Source organism: Barbus barbus (genome assembly GCF_936440315.1).
Source record: "Barbus barbus genome assembly, chromosome: 16".
In the NCBI taxonomy this organism is placed as follows: domain Eukaryota; kingdom Metazoa; phylum Chordata; class Actinopteri; order Cypriniformes; family Cyprinidae; genus Barbus; species Barbus barbus.
In genome coordinates, this window is record NC_136744.1 from 15,639,719 (window position 1) to 15,658,993 (window position 19,275).

General features: G+C 37.5%; 2 protein-coding genes across 2 annotated transcripts; both read left to right on the forward strand.

The window, feature by feature from the left end:
- Positions 1-565: 565 nt before the first annotated feature.
- LOC306882388 (ATP-binding cassette sub-family B member 10, mitochondrial-like) lies at positions 566-13,126 on the forward strand. Its single transcript, XM_079436979.1, has 13 exons — positions 566-1,412; positions 1,728-1,928; positions 2,632-2,834; positions 3,168-3,302; positions 3,476-3,622; positions 3,761-3,896; positions 8,980-9,075; positions 9,200-9,409; positions 9,524-9,603; positions 9,701-9,881; positions 9,995-10,038; positions 10,124-10,158; positions 11,770-13,126. Exons 1-13 carry the CDS (start codon positions 1,010-1,012, stop codon positions 12,023-12,025), a joined length of 2,127 nt encoding a protein of 708 aa, XP_079293105.1. The 5' UTR covers positions 566-1,009; the 3' UTR covers positions 12,026-13,126.
- Positions 13,127-14,301: 1,175 nt separating this feature from the next.
- Positions 14,302-19,176, forward strand: LOC306882681 (actin, alpha skeletal muscle 2-like). Its single transcript, XM_079437501.1, has 7 exons — positions 14,302-14,701; positions 15,672-15,811; positions 15,922-16,246; positions 16,337-16,498; positions 17,379-17,570; positions 17,653-17,834; positions 17,921-19,176. The coding sequence occupies exons 2-7, from the start codon at positions 15,683-15,685 to the stop codon at positions 18,062-18,064; spliced, it is 1,134 nt and encodes a 377-aa protein (XP_079293627.1). The 5' UTR covers positions 14,302-14,701; positions 15,672-15,682; the 3' UTR covers positions 18,065-19,176.
- The last annotated feature ends 99 nt before the right edge of the window (positions 19,177-19,275 follow it).

Sequence of the window (19,275 nt, forward strand, 5' to 3'; positions counted from 1 at the left end):
TAGTAGCACAGGTTATTCCAGACAGTAATACAATAGGAAGGAGAAGTTGAAAATTCAAAACATGCATAGAAGGCATACACCTAATCATTATTCAACAATGGTTTCTTTAATAGAATCTATGAAAAAAAAAGGGGGGGGGGTCAAATGTCAAGTTATCTTGTCTTCTCCGGTCTAACCCGTGAGATATTTTTTTACAGTATTGGGTTTGTCATAAACGCTGACCAGTTATGCATATTGTGATAAAAATAAATGTCAACATAAAACTGAGTATTAGGTAAACGCTATCTGTAAAAGATAACAAATGATCATAAACATGGTCCAGTTTAGGCTTCAATTTTAAAACAATAGAGAAAATATAGTATTAATAAACATTAATACTATATTTGCTCCTAAATCATAATACAAAGAACTATTAATTAACAGTTATTTCTATCAGAATATATAAACAATGCATTAAAACTGAATAAATATTTACTTAAAACCGTGTTGACCTTTCCAAGATGGCGGCGCTACTGACCAGACCAATGCGACATCTACTTGTTAACATCTATGACGGAGATCGTCCATTGGTGAAGTAGCGCTTCGCTTCCTCGAAAGTCAAGGAATCACCGGGGGTCACAGTTTTATTCCCATTTTATTTTAAAACACTCCAAATTCCACTTTTCTGTGACTTGAACAGTAATTGACTTTGTGTTGAGTAAAGCCCGACAGATGTCGTGTGGCAGGGCGCTGCCGGTGAATGCGCTGGGCGTGTGTGAAGATAACGCAAGCAAGGGCTGGATGTGAAAACTGTCAGGAACAGATAATGCTCAGTAACCGTCGATTCCGGCCTGCAACAAGTCAGTCTTTCTAACGAGAGCCCAGTGCCATGCAGTCAAGAGTGTGTTCAGATACCCCAGTATTTACAGCACCGCTCGACACACCGGTCATCTGACTTTATACAGTCAGTTTCGACAGATAATGATTAGGTGAGACTCGTAAACTTCATTTTGGTCGTCGTCTTCTCCAGATGTGTGGGACAATGTTGCGAATTACACGATTTACTGTAGAAAAACTGCAGCAGTGTAACATTACCTGCTGTCGGTCAGATACACTTTATCATTTGTCTAATCGGACCTCCAGAACACCGTGGAAAAGGTTTGATGTCCTTGTGATGCCTGTCTATAAGGGAAGGAGCATGTCCTGGCTCTCTTGTCTCAGAACTGGAGGGTTGTTTCTGCCCAACAGAGTGTGGACACACTCCAGACACACGGTTGCTCTCTACAGCACATCAACGGACTCCAAACAAACTGCAAAGTCTGTGGTAAATCAGGAGAGTAAAGTTAAAACCTCAGAAAGCTCGATACGTGTTCCCTCAGAAGATGTCAAGAAGTTGCTGCAGCTGGCGTATCCTCAGCGATGGAGACTGACAGGCAAGTCAAACTATGCTCATGTTGGCACTTGGATGATTGGAGATTAACACAACTGTAGAGTCTAACATCCTTACAAAAATGTACAATGATATCTTCACAAAGATAAATATCGATTATCATTTTAAATATATCAGAGGGTAGCACTTTATAGCAAAGAATATAATTGTTAACTTAATATTAGACAAGTGTCACAATTTTAGTTATTAGAGCTACTGTGTAAATGTTGTACAAGCTTTTTTTTAAATAAAAACTTAAGAAAATAAATATCCACTTGTGCAAAGTACCTTGCAAATGACCTTCTTACTGTCCCCATAGCTGCCGTGGGTTTTTTGGTGATCTCCAGCTCTGTCACCATGTCTGCACCATATTTTCTGGGAAAAGTGATCGACACCATCTACAGTAGCCCCCCAGAGGTCTTCACCTCCTCCCTTACCTCCCTGTGTATCATGCTAACAGGGGTCTTCCTCTGCGGGGGCGCTGCAAATGCTGCTCGTGTCTACCTCATGCAAATCTCAGGTGAAGTCTTGAGGCAGATCATGTAAAACAGTAAAGAAGTAGTGCAGCAGGGACATGTTTTGGGGGGAATTTTGTGGTTTATACTATGATTTAAAAGTTTGGGGTCAATAACATTTTTTGTTAAATTTTTTTAAAAGAAATTAATACCTTTAATCCGCAAGGACACAATAAATTAATCAAAAGTGAAAGTAAAGATATTTATGTTTCAAATAAATGCTGTGATTTCCTCAGAATCCTGACAAAAATGATTAAGCAGCTAAACTGTTTTCAGAATTGATAATATAAAGAAATGTTTCTTGAGCAAACTGCCATATTAGAATGATTTTCATAGGACCCTGTAACACTGAAGCTTGACAACTCAGCTTTGCCATCACAGAAATAAATTACATTTTAAAATATATTCAAATGTAAACCTTTATTTTAGGTTGTATGAATATTTCACAATATTACTGTTTTACTGTATTTTTAATCAAATAAATGCAGTCTTGGTGAGGTTATTATGAACCTCCATTCCAAAACATTAAAATATCTTATCGACCCCAAACTTTTGAACGTGTACATATTGATTGATTTGTTTTTTTTTTATGAGGTCTAGTTTAGTCTTCTTAAATCCATTAATAAGAAGCATTTCATCTGATTCATTGTGTTGACCAGGATGCATTTCTGTGCTTGCTCTCTAATAAGCCTTTCTTGACCTTTACAGGACAACAGATTGTGCGAAAGTTACGCGAGTCCCTTTTCTCCTCGATTCTGAAGCAGGAGGTGGGATTCTTTGATAAGACCCGAACCGGTGAGCTCATTAACCGCCTTTCAGCAGACACGGCCATCGTCGGGCACTGCCTCACTGACAACCTGTCTGATGGGCTGCGTTCCCTCGCCCAGGCTGGGGCCGGAGTTGGCATGATGGTGAGATGCTTGTGATAGTTTGACATTTTAGCAGCTAATTCCCTTTACGAATATCACATTTTAACCACGTTTTCTAAAGAAAATTCTGAAGAAAATGTGAAAGGTGCTCATGCGAAACTACCCGCCACAACATCTGACTCTCCTTACTTCCTGATCCGTCTCTAAAAACAGAAGATACAGTAGAATGCGGTGATTCTAATGTCGCCGCACTTTGATATCTTATAATGGTTCCTCATGGAACTATGTGTTTACAGTTTCTGTCTCTTGTTTGAAATTTAGAATGTCTACATTCATCATAATTAATTTCTTGAATTTTCTATTTCTTTTCCTCAGTTATATGTGTCACCTAGTCTGGCAGCTTTTGTGCTGATGGTTGTTCCTCCTATTGCCTGCCTTGCTGTAATTTTCGGTAGATCCTTACGATCCATAGCGAGACGCACACAGGATGCGTTGGCAGAGACTACACAGGTAAGAGGTCATGTTTCCTTTTAATGGGGCTTTATTGCACGTTTTATTGCAGATATGGAAGTAAGCCTTGGACAGTTATCATTTGATTGCTGAATTCATTGCGCTATTGTAAACATAAAGACGCCAAGTAGCCAAGGGATCCTTTTACTCTGTAGCTGCTCTGCATCTCCTAGTTGGCAGAAGAGAGGATCAGCAACATACGGACAGTCCGGGCTTTTGGAAAAGAGCTGACGGAGGTGCAGAAGTACTCAGAAAAGGTTGACCATGTTTTTGAACTGGCTAAGAAAGAGGCTGTGCTTTCTGCTGGATTCTATGGAGTGGTGAGATATTTAATTGTTGTACCAATATTTAATTTGTATGCATGATTATAGATAATGATTATCATAAGTCAGTTTAAGATCATTTGTCTAGTACATTAGCCCTCTACTTCTGCTCTGAGGTTTTCATTTCTTTCACAGACAGGACTGAGTGGAAATATCATCATCCTGAGTGTGTTGTATAAGGGAGGTCTGTTGATGGCCAGTGAGGCCATGACTGTTGGGCAGCTCTCCTCTTTCCTAATGTATGCATTCTGGGTGGGCATCAGCATTGCAGGTGAGGATGTTAGCTCAGAGCAACTGAATATACACTACTGTTCAAAGGTTTGGGGTCAGAATATGTTTTTTTTTTTATATATATTTTTTTATATATGTTTACATGCTTTCTCTATTCCCTTAGTAATCCATGGTTTCGCCTCATTTTTTTGCTTCTTTACAGTCCTCTTAAACAAACAATGTTTTTCATATTCTTTGATTAATATGGACAAAAAAGCATCATAAGCACTATTAGGATCTTTACTTGCATAAACCTCGCTCCAATTTTGATTCTTTAAGTCCTCACTGAGAGCAGCAATGATTTTTGGTGTTCTATATCGAATCAATTTCACACTATTTATCCTACTACCTTTTTGTTTTATCAAATAATCTTTGAAAGAGTGCAAAAACTGGAAAATGATCAGTCAATATCATTTATAAATAATCCTCCTACTATTTTTCCTTCAATTTCGTTTTTATATATATTATCTATTAATGTAGCAGTATTTTTAGTAATTCTACTAGGTTTTGTAATCACAGGAAATAGACCTTTACTATATAGTGAGTCAGTAAAATCTGTTATTCTCTTATTTCCATTTGGATTCAACAAATCAATATTGAAATCTCCACATATAATTTGTACCTTGTTCTCATTCCATTTATCGAGCATACCAAATCATTTATTCATAAAGGTACTGTATCCGTACAAGTTCCTGGTGATCTATACACACAACTAATAATTATATTTTTAGATCTTTCAATATCGAATTCTATAGTTACACATTCCAAAAGATTTTCTATAGTCACTGACATACTTTTAATCAAATTAGATCTTAACGCTGTGTCAACATACAAAGCAACTCCTCCTCCTTTCTTATTAACTCTGTTTACTGTAAACAAATTATACCCTTCTAATTTCTGTTAAATTTATCTTCTGTATAATACGCATAACAATTGTTATTTACATAATTAAAAAAGTGATTTTCCGGGTCAATATCATTTTCAGTCTCGTACATTTTATGATCCACGTGATTGAAGGATTTAAAATTCTAATTATCGTACTTACAGTGACATTGTAAGTGGTCAGACACACAGTCCATTTGAATATTGACCAACTCCCCATCATCAACATCTCTAAATGGGAACAAAAATTCCTTATCAATGTCCATCATATCGATAATCCTTTTGAGTCCATATGAATATTCCTTCACACAGTCTTCACTCTTCACTTATCTACTGATCCAATTCATAGCGTTCTCTTACAGTGTGTTCTTTGGCTTCTTTAGGTGATCCATTTTGCCATAACAGTCATCACTTATCTACTGATCCAATACATAGCGTTCTCTTATTGCGTATACTTTTACTTCTTCAGGAGATCCATTTAGCCGTATCATCACTTTGCAATTTCTTGTCCATGTAGCTTGTATCTTGTTTTGTTTCCTCAAAATGTAATTGTAAGATGTTCATTCAGGTACACTCCTGTACCCTTTAACTTCATTGCCTGCCTCGGTAACTCTGCTTTATGTTTCTGATTCACAAACCGAACAACTATTGCAGGCTTCGCTCCGCCATTCCTTCGTGGAAGGGTATGACAGGCCACAACCTTATCGCTCCGAATGATCATATTCTGGCTTTCAAAAAACTTGATTACTTGCTTTTCCAGCGTTTATAGTTCCTCTGGTAGGGCGCCTTCACCGTCTCTGTCTCTGGCTACTGTACTGGCATACGTCCGGTGTTTTGTTTCCAGTCCGCTTATAATTAAATCCTTCATTCTTGTATATTGCTCCAGCTTGTCAGTCCTTCTCTCCAGTCCTTCAATTTTTTTGTCCTTCTCTTTCACAAGGTTCTTCAGATGTTTATCTTCATCCATCAGATCAAGTAGCATAGTTTGTTGTTTAGCCACTTTGCTCAACTTGTCCGACATGAAGTTTAGGCATGAGTCCGTCATCTCCTCCATGAAGTTTAGACATGAGTCCGTCATCTCCTCCATGAAGTTTAGACATGAGTCCGTCATCTCCTCCATGAAGTTTAGGCATGAGTCCGTCATCTCCTCCATGAAGTTTAGGCATGAGTCCGTCATCTCCTCCATGAAGTTTAGGCATGAGTCCGTCATCTCCTCCATGAAGTTTAGGCATGAGTCCGTCATCTCCTCCATGAAGTTTAGGCATGAGTCCGTCATCTCCTCCATGAAGTTTAGACATGAGTCCGACATCTCCTCCATGAAGTTTAGACATGAGTCCGTCATCTCCTCCATGAAGTTTAGGCATGAGTCCGTCATCTCCTCCATGAAGTTTAGGCATGAGTCCGTCATCTCCTGCATGAAGTTTAGGCATGAGTCCGTCATCTCCTCCATGAAGTTTAGACATGAGTCCGACATCTCCTCCATGAAGTTTAGGCATGAGTCCGTCATCTCCTCCATGAAGTTTAGGCATGAGTCCGTCATCTCCTCCATGAAGTTTAGACATGAGTCCGTCATCTCCTCCATGAAGTTTAGGCATGAGTCCGTCATCTCCTCCATGAAGTTTAGGCATGAGTCCGTCATCTCCTCCATGAAGTTTAGGCATGAGTCCGTCATCTCCTCCATGAAGTTTAGACATGAGTCCGTCATCTCCTCCATGAAGTTTAGGCATGAGTCCGTCATCTCCTCCATGAAGTTTAGGCATGAGTCCGTCATCTCCTCCATGAAGTTTAGACATGAGTCCGTCATCTCCTGCATGAAGTTTAGGCATGAGTCCGTCATCTCCTCCATGAAGTTTAGACATGAGTCCGACATCTCCTCCATGAAGTTTAGGCATGAGTCCGTCATCTCCTCCATGAAGTTTAGGCATGAGTCCGTCATCTCCTCCATGAAGTTTAGACATGAGTCCGTCATCTCCTCCATGAAGTTTAGGCATGAGTCCGTCATCTCCTCCATGAAGTTTAGACATGAGTCCGTCATCTCCTCCATGAAGTTTAGACATGAGTCCGTCATCTCCTCCATGAAGTTTAGGCATGAGTCCGTCATCTCCTCCATGAAGTTTAGACATGAGTCCGACATCTCCTCCAACTCATCCTCAACCACGCTGCTGATTTTCTTCGGTGGCATTTTGGTTCGTTAGTTTTTGTCTTCGTGTTTTTACAATATTAATTCAACTTAGTTTATTATTAACACTTTTTTTCTTTTCAGAAGTAGCTGCACGCCACGGAGTGCCGCCATCTTGAATTTAGCAAGATTCAATCATGAACTAACATTTTTACAGTCAGTTTTCAAACAAGAGCTTTTTTTTAAACGTTCTATTTATCGAAGAATCCTGAAAAAATGTTTCGCAGTTTCCACAAAAATATTAAGCAGCACAATGTTGTCAATATTAGGGATGTTACGGTGAGGAAATGTTCATACCGGTATTAGGCTTGCTGCAATAGATGGGGTTGGCGGTGATCCCGGTGTTAACCGGTTAACCCACAACACCGGTTACGTCACTTGCCCACCGTGGCACCGTCCCTCACCGTCATTTAGTAAAAATCATTTAGTTCATTTAGAGAACAGACACTACAATTAAAACTGAATGCAGCACATCAAACGAACGACAGTCGCACATCACAGATCAGATTTCATTTATCACGTGAGGAGAGTGAGTCCAGCTGACTGACAAGAAGAGTGAGGGGAGACAGACAAGATGATGGCAGAAGAGTTTCAAAACGAAATGTAAAAGCACCCGTTTTAAAAATATTTTTGATTTTGAAAAGCCGGTTGACCTGCCATTTATCTAAGTTGATGGCTATTAGAATTTTATTTTTTTATTTAAACATTCGTTTCTCATTTATTTGAATCCACGGTATTTGCTGATTTGATTTTTTTATTTTCTTTATTTCACGTCAAGGTGTATGCAGTCCGTGCCTCCAAACTTTCTTAATCTTTTTGCTAATAAATGTTGTACGTTTTATAATTATGCCTCAGTCTTTATAATCAAATATATCTGATTTTCAGTTTTGTATACCTATTTAAAATTTGTAAGTTATTTGTTATTTTATATTAAGGATGGTGTATTTTTATCCGTTTTGTTAATAAAAGTTATACGTTGTAGCTATTTTGTTGTTGTTGCTTGAATTCAATTCAAGCAATTGAATAATATGATTATATGAAAAGGTCATTGTCTGTTGCACTTACATTTTTACCTCTTCCACTTTCTAAGACACAAACAGTACAATGACAAACTAGCTTATGTAACGTTTATTAAGAAATAAAAGCGAGGGATGGCATACACCACATTCTTATATAACGACTAAATTACACAAAGTTTTAAATTGGCAAACACTGTACAAAATAAAAAAGCCTCCCACAACGTAGCATAACATCAGGTAAACAGCAAAAGTCAACAGGGTTTCAAAGTTAAAACTAAATTGGCTGTAGGTGCCAGTGCTTGCACATGTTCATCTTCTCTGGTTTAAGAAGCAGTCTTTTACTTTACTTTTACATTTCGCTTGGAAATCCTCCGCATCATCTAATCTCATATTCACATCATTTTTATTTTAATAATTAAGTGAAATCTGACTCCTGCTGCACTGTGCTGTGACTCTGATTTCTGAAGGATCTTGTGACACTGAAGAATGGAGAAATGGCCGTTGAAAATTCAGCTTTGTCATCACAGGAATAAAATATGTTTTAATACTTAATTATTAAATTGTAATAATATTTTACAATATTACTCTATCAAATATTTTGTATTTTGCAGTATTTTGATCAATTAAAAAAACCTACTGACCCCCAAATACTCCAGCAGTATTTTATGCCGTTCAGGACTTGTATGTTTTCTGATAACTTTTCATTTCAGTTCAGGCATATCCTGGGCGTTATTTTCAGTTTCCACATTAGCTTGATTTATGTTATCTGGTCCCAAGGCATGCTTTATCATATTTGTAGTCAATGTGCAACATGAGAGCAGGCAAAGAATAGGTTTCTTTCATCACAGTTCTGTTGGGATTTCCCAACAAACCACTACAACGAACCACTATTGTGGGGGTTGAGCATCTCATACTGGACTTTATTCATAGGTAGAAACCAGTCTAGCTGTCATTTTTTTTTTTTTTAAAGTACAACTTTTTATTTTTCTGTGGATTAATTTAAGGTTTCAGCTCATTCTACTCCGAGTTGATGAAGGGGCTTGGTGCTGGGACTCGTCTATGGGAACTCATAGACCGGAAGCCTGAATTTCCTCTCAATGGTAAATAGAACTACCTAAAATAATGCCTAAAATGCACATTAGTTCCTAAGAAAAACTGTTTTAACTTTTCATTTGTGAATTGCAGTACCATAATTATTTTTGTGTTTTGTTTTTTCTTCTTTAGAGGGGCTTGTGTTAAAGCCAGAGCAGTTAAAAGGAGAACTGGAGTTTCGTAATTTGTATTTTGCTTACCCAACAAGGAAGGATTCCCCCATCTTCCAGGATCTAAGTCTGTCTGTGCCGGCGGGCTCAGTAATGGCAGTAGTGGGATCCAGTGGTTCAGGCAAATCCACACTGGTGTCACTGTTGCTCCGGCTCTATGATCCTGATTCAGGTGAGAACTTAAAGTAAGAATATAATGGAAAATCTTGATAATGGTATATTGATATCCCAGATATAACAGCAGTGAAAATGTATGGATGAATATGTAGTTTTGATTCAAATGCAGGTGTGGTCAGGGTTGATGGCCATGATATACGAGACTTGAATCCTTACTGGCTGAGGAGTCACATCGGTACTGTAAGCCAGGTAAGAAACGCCACCAGAAAAAAATAAAAATAAAATCAGCAAGAAAATCCCCTGCCTCCATTTAACTCATTTCTGTGTGTGAATTTGTTTGTTGTAGGAGCCAGTTCTTTTCTCCTGCTCTATTGCTGAGAACATCGCTTATGGGGCGGCAGACCCAAGTCAGGTCACAGTACAGGACATCTACAGGGCAGCAAAGATAGCCAATGCTCATGACTTCATCCAGGAATTCCCTAAAGGCTATGATACAGTGGTAGGAGAGAAGGGGGTATTGCTGTCAGGTATGAATAAACCTCTGATACTTCACTAAAATTCATGTCTGTAACAGGACAAAATTGTCTGTTTATAATTCACCTGACAATTTATGCATAACTACATTGATTTGTTGGAACAGGTGGACAAAAACAAAGAGTCGCTATAGCACGAGCCCTGCTGAAGGTAGTCTGTCTGTTCTCTGTAGTATTTTACTGAATTTTAAATATTTGTTTCTGAATTTCTGAATTTGATCTCATGATTTTCACAGAATCCAAAGATACTGTTATTGGATGAAGCTACAAGGTGAGATGCTGTTTCAATACTTCAACTTATATATTGACTTGTACTTAAATATAAATAAACTTAGCAGTAGCATACCATTTAAAGAAATAACATTTTCAAACTGTTGAGATCTTCTGAAATAACTTTCCAAATGCCTAAATGGGTAACTCCCAACTGTCTTTTAAAAATCTTTTAAAATAATACTTATTTAAAAATATCTAATCTCATATTTTTAACTAAATCCTAAATCTTTTTTATATTTGTGTGTGAGTTAACAATGTATTACTTTACAAGATGTGTTCGCAAGTTATGCGTCAATTCTTTTACAATCATCTTTTTCCATTTCTAAAATAATGACTCCAAAAAAAACTGTCATCCTGACATCATCATCTTTCAGGGTCTTAGAAGGACAAGTCAAAGCCTCGAGTTCCTATCCTGAGATGTACAATGCAGTTCACTTTAGCCTTATTTTACTTTAACCTTAACATTATTTTAAGTTTGAAACCTTCAAAAATAGAAACCACATTTTTAAACCACAAAATGTACTTGAAGAGTTTATTTGCAAAAACCGATAAACGGCACTTTAAAAAAAAAGTGTGCCATGCATTATTCTCCACATATAGCACGATCTGAACCCTAAACACATTTTGTCAAAAAAGCTGGTGTTGTAACAATGCTACCTATCAGATTATGCTACAAGCACTGTATTTTTAATACTGTAAGTGTAGGGTTGGGGTAGGTGTATACGTTAATAAAGCCTCACACCACATTAATATCATGCTGGAAGCAAAATCTGTTCTCATTGTAGAATTATGCTACCAACTGTTTTAATGGGAGGAATAAAAATCTAAAAGGGTAGCACAAATCGTCAGAACATCGGTATTTTCCACTTTCAAGCCATCTCAAGTTCACGTTTTACTGCAGAAGCCGACAAGTGCCCTTGTTGTTTGTGAACAGAAGCCGATAAATCGATTTTAGCGAATCAGCGCGCTGTATTCAGGTCAGGTGACAAGGTTGCCAGTCACTTTGAAAAGACGTGCTAGCTGAGAGGAGTTTCGTCAAAGCTGACTAAAAGTGATCGAGGATGGATAAAGTTGATGAACCTGTGATATCTTCTTCAGGGCACAAAAGGAAAATAACGTTTTCACAGAACCTTGCGAAAGCAGCACGTTACAATGGTGAGGGAAAAACTGTTCCCTGTATTGTGTGTAATCACATCCATACAGTCCATGATCACAACAACAACGTTTGTCGGGCATCTACATTGTCAGCTGATGAGATTACAAAGATATAATTAGTGTTTTTTTAAAACTCTGAAACATGAAATGTGGAGTTATCTACTTTTTGCTATAAAACAAACTTTTAATATATATAAAAAAACATACTTTCAATGAACTTTAATTAAAGTTATTATTATTAACGTTTTAAATAAAGTTATTATTACTTAATCAAAACAACCTAACTGCTTTTTGATTGATATTACTTGGAATGCACAATAAAAAAAACATGATGTCTGAAAATAAATAAAAATGAAGTTATCCAAATGAACTCTTCGCTTGTTTCTAGAGAAATGGCATGATGAGAAAAACTAACTACCATATATAATAAGACTTGCCCTGGTCTCTGTTTCAGTGCGCTGGATGCAGAGAATGAGTTCCTGGTACAGGAGGCATTAGAGAGGCTGATGGACAGCCGTACCGTGCTGATCATTGCTCACCGTCTCTCCACCATTCAGAGCGCAGATGCCGTGGCTGTGCTGGACCAGCACCGCGTGATGGAGATCGGCAGCCACGCCAAGCTCCTTGCCAACAACCAGGGGCTCTTCCGCAAGCTGATGGAGAAGCAGGCCTTGCTGCAGGCTCAGCAGAAACAGGCTCTCTTCAAATAGGAGTAATTTAAAGACAACAAAGGGAGTGCACACATTCAGATGTGTTTAAAGGCATTTCATATTTTATTGTGCACTCCGAAATGACTAAGACTGAAATGTAGCTATTTATCATAAACTGCCAAGTAACTGGAAACCAGTTGTATACTGATCATTGTTCATTACAATGGCAGACAGTCAGAGCATACATGCTGTGAACCTGATTTAATACTCATCCGAGTTGCAAAAAAACACTGCTTTTTAAATTGTTTTATGCTTTCATAGCCCAAGAAAAACATTGATACATTTAAAAAAAAAAGCTTTGGAAAAGCTTGAAAGGAATATGAGGGCGATCTGAAATATAAGACTAAGTTACGTGATGCTACTGCTACTATCACTTGTAATAAATCATGTCAGTCCTTTATTAAGGAACGGGTGATAATCGGTTTATTGAAGTGTACCTAGGGCCTTAGTCATGAAACACGAGCAGAATGAATTTCTGTGTAAACTGTACATACAACAGTAAACTGTTGCATTTGATTCACTGGGAAGATTTACACAAATGATTTATGAAAACATTAATTAATTTCATGTACACAAATTCGTTCTGCATATGTTTCATAAGTAATATTGATAATGAAGTATTTTGTGAGGGTGATTACAGACACAATGGTCCTTTTTTATCACCTTTGGTAATGACACAGATGTTAGTGAATCGTGCCTAGATCACAAACCGCAAGGCTTTTACTGGGATCCAATCCAACTCCAACCCAGTTACAGTGCCGTTGTTATTTGTCAGTAAAGAAGATACTGTTTAGAGGGAGCATCTGTATGAACAATTGTAAAAGAAAAAAGGATAGATATAATTGTCTCAGTTGTACTTGAGAACAGACACTATTACAGCGATATTTTAATGTAACTTTTACTTAATCAATATATATATTTGTATATGTATAATTTGGATAAGAGGAAATCTATTCAGAACTTTAGAAGATTTTAATATATAGTGTGGCAACTTGTTAGGTTTCAGGTTTGTGAAATGTATATGTTTACCTGTTTGTTTATTTTCTTTTGTTTTATCTGCACTCTTAATAAATTACATTGAAACACTGATTGCTTTAAAGCAGTGCCCTGTCCACATCCCTGTGTTTGAGAACATAATTGATTTTAGTTGCCAAAAGAGGGTGCTGTTGACAGTTGAAAATAAATGAGTAGCTATTTTCGAAACCTAAAGAGTGATGGCGATAGTGGGTTAAACCAAAGAGGTAAAAGCTCTCAAACAGACTTGGATCTACTATGGCAAAATACAGTAGTGTAGATGTAAGCGACTTGCTACTGACTCAAATAGTTATGGTCAATACATTGGTATGAATAGTGCTACACCTAAATAGTAAAGTGGTTTGATTAATTGCCCTCATTGTGTCCCCTCTCTTACTTCAGAAACTGAATCACCAGCTCTGATAAAGTTGAAGCAGGGAGACTAGCTCAGACTGCTGTTTTGTTTGCTGAAGCAGTAAGCTGCTTACCTTCAGTGACTGGCTTCAGGCTTCATTGACTCACTCAGCTCAACATAAGCTCTAGGGCCAACTATGGCAGGATATCTGCTTGCACAGAGATGGGCCTCTTTTGAATTAACTATTCAGAGCAGCCACACACCTCCCTGCACTGGAGGAAAAAAATATATATTTTTGTCTTGTTTTTTAATAAAATATCTATTTAAAAAAAATCATTAAAACAAAATACATTTACTTAAGAAATAAATCAGCATATTAAAACGTATTTTCTTATTTTAAGTGAAGTGACATTCATCCAAGTATGGTGACCCATATTCGGAATTCGTGCTCTGCATTTAACCCATCCAACGTGCACACACACAGCAGTGAACACACACACCGTGAACACACACCCGGAGCAGTGGGCAGCCATTTATGCTGCGGCGCCCGGGGAGCAGTTGGGGGTTCGGTGCCTTGCTCAAGGGCACCTCAGTCGTGGTATTGAGGGTTAAACTTAAATATATTGAGAATAGACTGTAGAGTTCAGAAAAAAAATAATTAAAAAAAGAAATATATGAAACAGAAATCACAACAAATACAGAAATTAATTTAAAAAAAACTCGTTACGTTAAATCAATTAAATAACATAAAAGGCATATTAAGTAAGCTTATATTAACACCATCCAAGTCGTTCGCTTGGAAAACTGGCTGTAGTAGATTTGTGAACAGATGGTCCAAATGTTCCCAAATGTCTAAAATAGAAAATGTCTACAGACTACCCACAATTCACTTCATAATGTGATCAAATATTGGCTGTGCACAAATCTCGTGGTCATTTACAATTGACAGAAATATACTACGAAGCACCATGTGGGAAAAGGCTAGTAGCAACGTCAGTTTCGCCCCCACTCCATATACAGCTCACGCCGGGCCTGGAGTGGTGTCTATCAAACCTATCAAAAGGACATTCATGCTCATGCTCACTACGAACCTGGAGACACGCCGCTTCACTAGGAAGTCACCCCTCGCGTACCCTGCTAGACCCTAATATGGTTGAAGGATGGGGAAAACTTCTACTGAACATACAGATATCCTCAATAGTGCGCATGGGGACAAACTCGAAGAGTATATAAGGTTTTGATGGGTCAGTCAGCCGTGACTGAATCCATCAGTGGTTGTGTTCTGCACTGAGCTTCATCACAGAAAGGTAAGACAGTGTAGTTACGCGGACTAACAGAAAATGTTTTATTCAATGTATGGCAACTAACCTATTTTATAAGATATAAACGAGTTTGCAATAAGTTATGCAATGTTTTAATGAATTAATTCACTTATTCGTTATAGATGATTTGTATATTTTGAAGTTGTCGCTGGCAGTGTTGATACTTAATGCGACAGGATTCAAGAACCATAAATAAAAAATAAAAAAAAGTGTACTTCTATGAAATATTACAACTGTTGTCACATTTCTAAGAGATATATAGAATTATGACAATGTTAAAATATTACTTTCTCACTACACTAACTTGCTCGGTAGTTATTGATTTGGATTCATTGGTTGCAATATGCACAGATTTATCTTTGTTGTACACTAAAAAATGTCAACCAAACATTTCATTTGAATTTCTAGCTTTAATTTAAAAAAAAAATGTAAGTGCAGTCATCATTGCACCTTATAAACACTTTGAATAAAATAAAGTTAAATACTCTGACTTATAAAACGAGTCATGAATCTGCCTCATCAAACCTATTAAATAAAGTTAAAAGGACAGAAATTATTATGACAAATATACTGTTAAATGGATGCAAATAAAGATATCATGATGAAATGCAGTGTATAAACTGATGAGTGCATTGCTGTAGAATCGCTTAATTCAATTTATCTTTTTGCATAAAGCTGCACCCAATCTAATATGTATCAATGTTCACTTGATCTCATTAGAAAACATTGCTACTTTACAAGGTAGTGATTTAGTAAGAATTCATATGATGTGATTCATACTGATTTCTAGAAATAAAGCTTGGCGATCAACCCCTAAACCTAAGCATCAGTGGGTGTAAGCAGATCGTACTAAAATGTGTGAATGAGATTGTACGAATTCATAAAATTAGCCACCAATTTTAACTTGAAGTAGTTAGAAGCTGCCATGACAGTGTGCTGATACGTTCCTCATTAGAATCCATCAAGATGTGTGACGACGACGAGACTACCGCCCTTGTGTGCGACAACGGTTCAGGCCTGGTCAAGGCTGGCTTTGCCGGTGATGACGCCCCCAGAGCTGTCTTCCCCTCCATCGTTGGTCGCCCCCGTCACCAGGTTTGTTCATCTGCATTTTGCCCTTTGTAAATATCATTCACATGGGTATTCTTAAGCTAATGCAACATTTAAATACTGTGACATTAAAAATACCCTTTTTCTTTTTCCAGGGTGTCATGGTGGGTATGGGTCAGAAGGACTCATACGTAGGAGATGAAGCTCAGAGCAAGAGGGGTATCCTCACTTTGAAGTACCCCATCGAGCACGGCATCATTACCAACTGGGACGATATGGAGAAGATCTGGCACCACACCTTCTACAACGAGCTCCGCGTCGCCCCTGAGGAGCACCCAACTCTGCTGACTGAGGCCCCTCTTAACCCCAAGGCTAACCGTGAGAAGATGACCCAGATCATGTTTGAGACCTTCAACGTCCCAGCCATGTATGTGGCCATTCAGGCTGTGCTGTCCCTGTATGCTTCTGGCCGTACCACAGGTGAGACAATCATTTTAAATTACAAATAATTTTATTGTATATAACAAAATGTGCTGTTTTTTTCTGACCCGTTTTTTCACTATATTTGAGGTATTGTGCTGGACTCTGGTGATGGTGTGTCCCACAATGTCCCCATCTATGAGGGTTACGCTCTACCCCATGCTATCATGCGTCTGGATCTGGCCGGTCGCGATCTGACGGACTACCTCATGAAGATCCTGACCGAGCGTGGTTATTCTTTCGCCACAACTGGTGAGAAATAGCAGTTTTACAATTTAACAGTCATTTCTGTCTTGTTTTCTTCTGTTTATCACAACAAATCTGATTTTTTTAGACGTGTATTTCAACTAATATTCATTGAATTTGTTTAGGAATACACAATCCCTACGTCCCAATGTAACTTTCCACCCTATCTGCCATAAATGGTATTGAAAATTATTAATATCACATAGAATTCAGGATGGATAGTATGCACATCGGGACGCAGGCAATATTTCAGTACCTTAATAGTTATAACGGCCAAAATTATTTACATTTATTGTATCAGTCGATGTTGAAAATACATTTGGGGTCAGTGAGACATTTATTTGAAAGAAACAAAAATAGAAAGAATTTATTCAGCAAGGATCCTTTAAATTGATCAAATTTACAGTAATGTAAAATTGATCAAGTGGCTGTAAACACATTTAAAATCTTACAATAATTTCTATTTCAAATAAAGGCTGTTCTTTTGAATTTTTTATTTGTATCATATTGGATAATTGTGCATGCTCAGTTACCCTATTTTTACAAGATTACCCGTATCATCTAACACCTATTTAATCTTTAATAATACTCTTAAATGTAATTTTTAGCAAATCTCAAAATCTATATAAATTTTTCATACTGTACATTACAGTGGTTTTGTCCCCAAATTCACTTAATTTAAAACAACTGATTTTATTTTTTTAAATTTTTTAAAGTATACAATTTTAATATAAACCTATTATCCATTACCTTCGGTAATATAACATTTTCATGGTATTATTATCACAGGCTTGTCCATATTGGATTATTATGGTGCATCCATTTGTTATTTGTTCTGTTGTTAGTATGTTAGAAACAACTGAATTAATTAAAACTCTGTTTATAGCTGAGCGTGAGATTGTCCGTGACATCAAGGAGAAGCTGTGCTATGTGGCTCTGGACTTTGAAAATGAGATGGCCACTGCCGCCTCTTCCTCTTCCCTGGAGAAGAGCTACGAGTTGCCTGACGGCCAGGTCATCACCATTGGTAACGAGCGTTTCCGTTGCCCAGAGACCCTCTTCCAGCCTTCTTTCATTGGTGTGTAAAGACAAATACTATTCAAAAATGGCTACATTTTCAATACAGCTTTTAGTTTTATTAATAAGGTGTTTCTAAACAGGTATGGAGTCTGCTGGAATCCATGAGACTGCCTACAACAGCATCATGAAGTGCGACATTGACATCAGGAAGGACCTGTATGCCAACAATGTCTTGTCAGGTGGTACCACCATGTACCCAGGTATTGCTGACCGTATGCAGAAGGAGATCACTGCTCTGGCCCCCAGCACAATGAAGATCAAGGTAATGCATCTGTGGTTATCCTTTAACATGGTCCTGTTCCTAACAATGAATCACTAACCTGTTCACGTGTTTCCTTACTTTGTCAGATCATTGCCCCACCTGAGCGTAAATATTCCGTATGGATCGGTGGCTCCATCTTGGCTTCCCTGTCCACCTTCCAGCAGATGTGGATCACGAAGCAGGAATACGATGAGGCAGGCCCCAGCATTGTTCACCGCAAGTGCTTCTAAATCCGTCATCTGCATCTATTTGCTGTGGAATACGCAATAATGGAGCAATAATACATTCATCCTTATGGGACAGCTTTGGTACAGATTTATTTTGTACCCATGTGTTACTCAATGAACATACCCTGGATTACCATGCAGAAACACGAAGAGGCAGACCTCAGCATTGTCCAAACAGACACAATCAAGATCCAGAAGACCATTATACCATGTTATCTATCACAAGACTGTAATCTATACATAAATAGTCATTAATTTATTAAAGTCCATTATTTGGTATTTGGTTTTTGAGCCGTGATTTGTGTTAATAAATGGTTTAACTTGAAACTTGAGACTAGCGATAGAGATTTTAGCGGAGATTGCTTAGTGTACAAGTTTTTGAAAATTTAAGTCATCAAATGGTCACACATGGTCATTCAATCCTTCCAAAATACCTGAAAACTGTGAAAGTTGACCTCCGTCTGACCTCACTGCAATGTAGTACATTTGCTTCCGGGAAAACCAGGGTGGGATCCTGATCAACTGAATAGAATAAATAAGCTACAATAATAATAATAATAAACAATGTATTTAAAATGATCAAAGAGTCAAAGGTGACTCTTTGAGGTGGTTTTAAATAACTTATTTGAGATTTGTGAAAACAGGTTTTGGTCAGATCTGGTTTAGCCATGTGAGTGGGTGATAAACTGGGGAGTAACTAGTTACATGAAATGGAATTACAGAATTTAATTACAAAATAAATGCAAATGTAATCTGTTACAGTTATTGAGGAAAAAATGTGTAATTAAATTACAGTTACTTATGAAAATTATAACGATTACAAAGGGGGTTACATGAATATTTTCACACACATACAGATTTGATTTCTTTCCTAAATTGCATTAACTGCTCTAAAATATAAAACACCAGTGTTTCAGGAGTTTAGGACATGCTTATTCGATAGCCTAATGGTTTTATTTCCTATTCGGGTTTAGGTATATGCTTTATTTTTTAAGATTTACCTTCTTTTTTTTTTCCCAATGCATTTTTAGATGCCAGTGTTTCCTGTCGTCGCTATGCATGTACTCGATTTCAAGTACAGTATCATAACTATTAAACTGTATCTTATGAATTTGAATCTGTATTTACCCTCAGAATGATCTCAAGGTAAAAAGAGGTGCTAAAGTTGGATTTTGTGGTGGCTGTGCTTTAAAATGTAATTATTATAATCTCAG

Bases quoted from the DNA above. Each gene is read 5' to 3' on its own strand.
- LOC306882388 (XM_079436979.1), top strand. From the start codon at position 1,010: ATGTGTGGGACAATGTTGCGAATTACACGATTTACTGTAGAAAAACTG. The intron at 2,835-3,167 runs GTGAGATGCTTG...TCTTTTCCTCAG, and splicing joins GGGCCGGAGTTGGCATGATG to TTATATGTGTCACCTAGTCT. The intron at 3,623-3,760 runs GTGAGATATTTA...TTTCTTTCACAG, and splicing joins CTGCTGGATTCTATGGAGTG to ACAGGACTGAGTGGAAATAT.
- LOC306882681 (XM_079437501.1), top strand. From the start codon at position 15,683: ATGTGTGACGACGACGAGACTACCGCCCTTGTGTGCGACAACGGTTCA. The intron at 16,247-16,336 runs GTGAGACAATCA...ACTATATTTGAG, and splicing joins TGCTTCTGGCCGTACCACAG to GTATTGTGCTGGACTCTGGT. The intron at 16,499-17,378 runs GTGAGAAATAGC...CTCTGTTTATAG, and splicing joins TTATTCTTTCGCCACAACTG to CTGAGCGTGAGATTGTCCGT.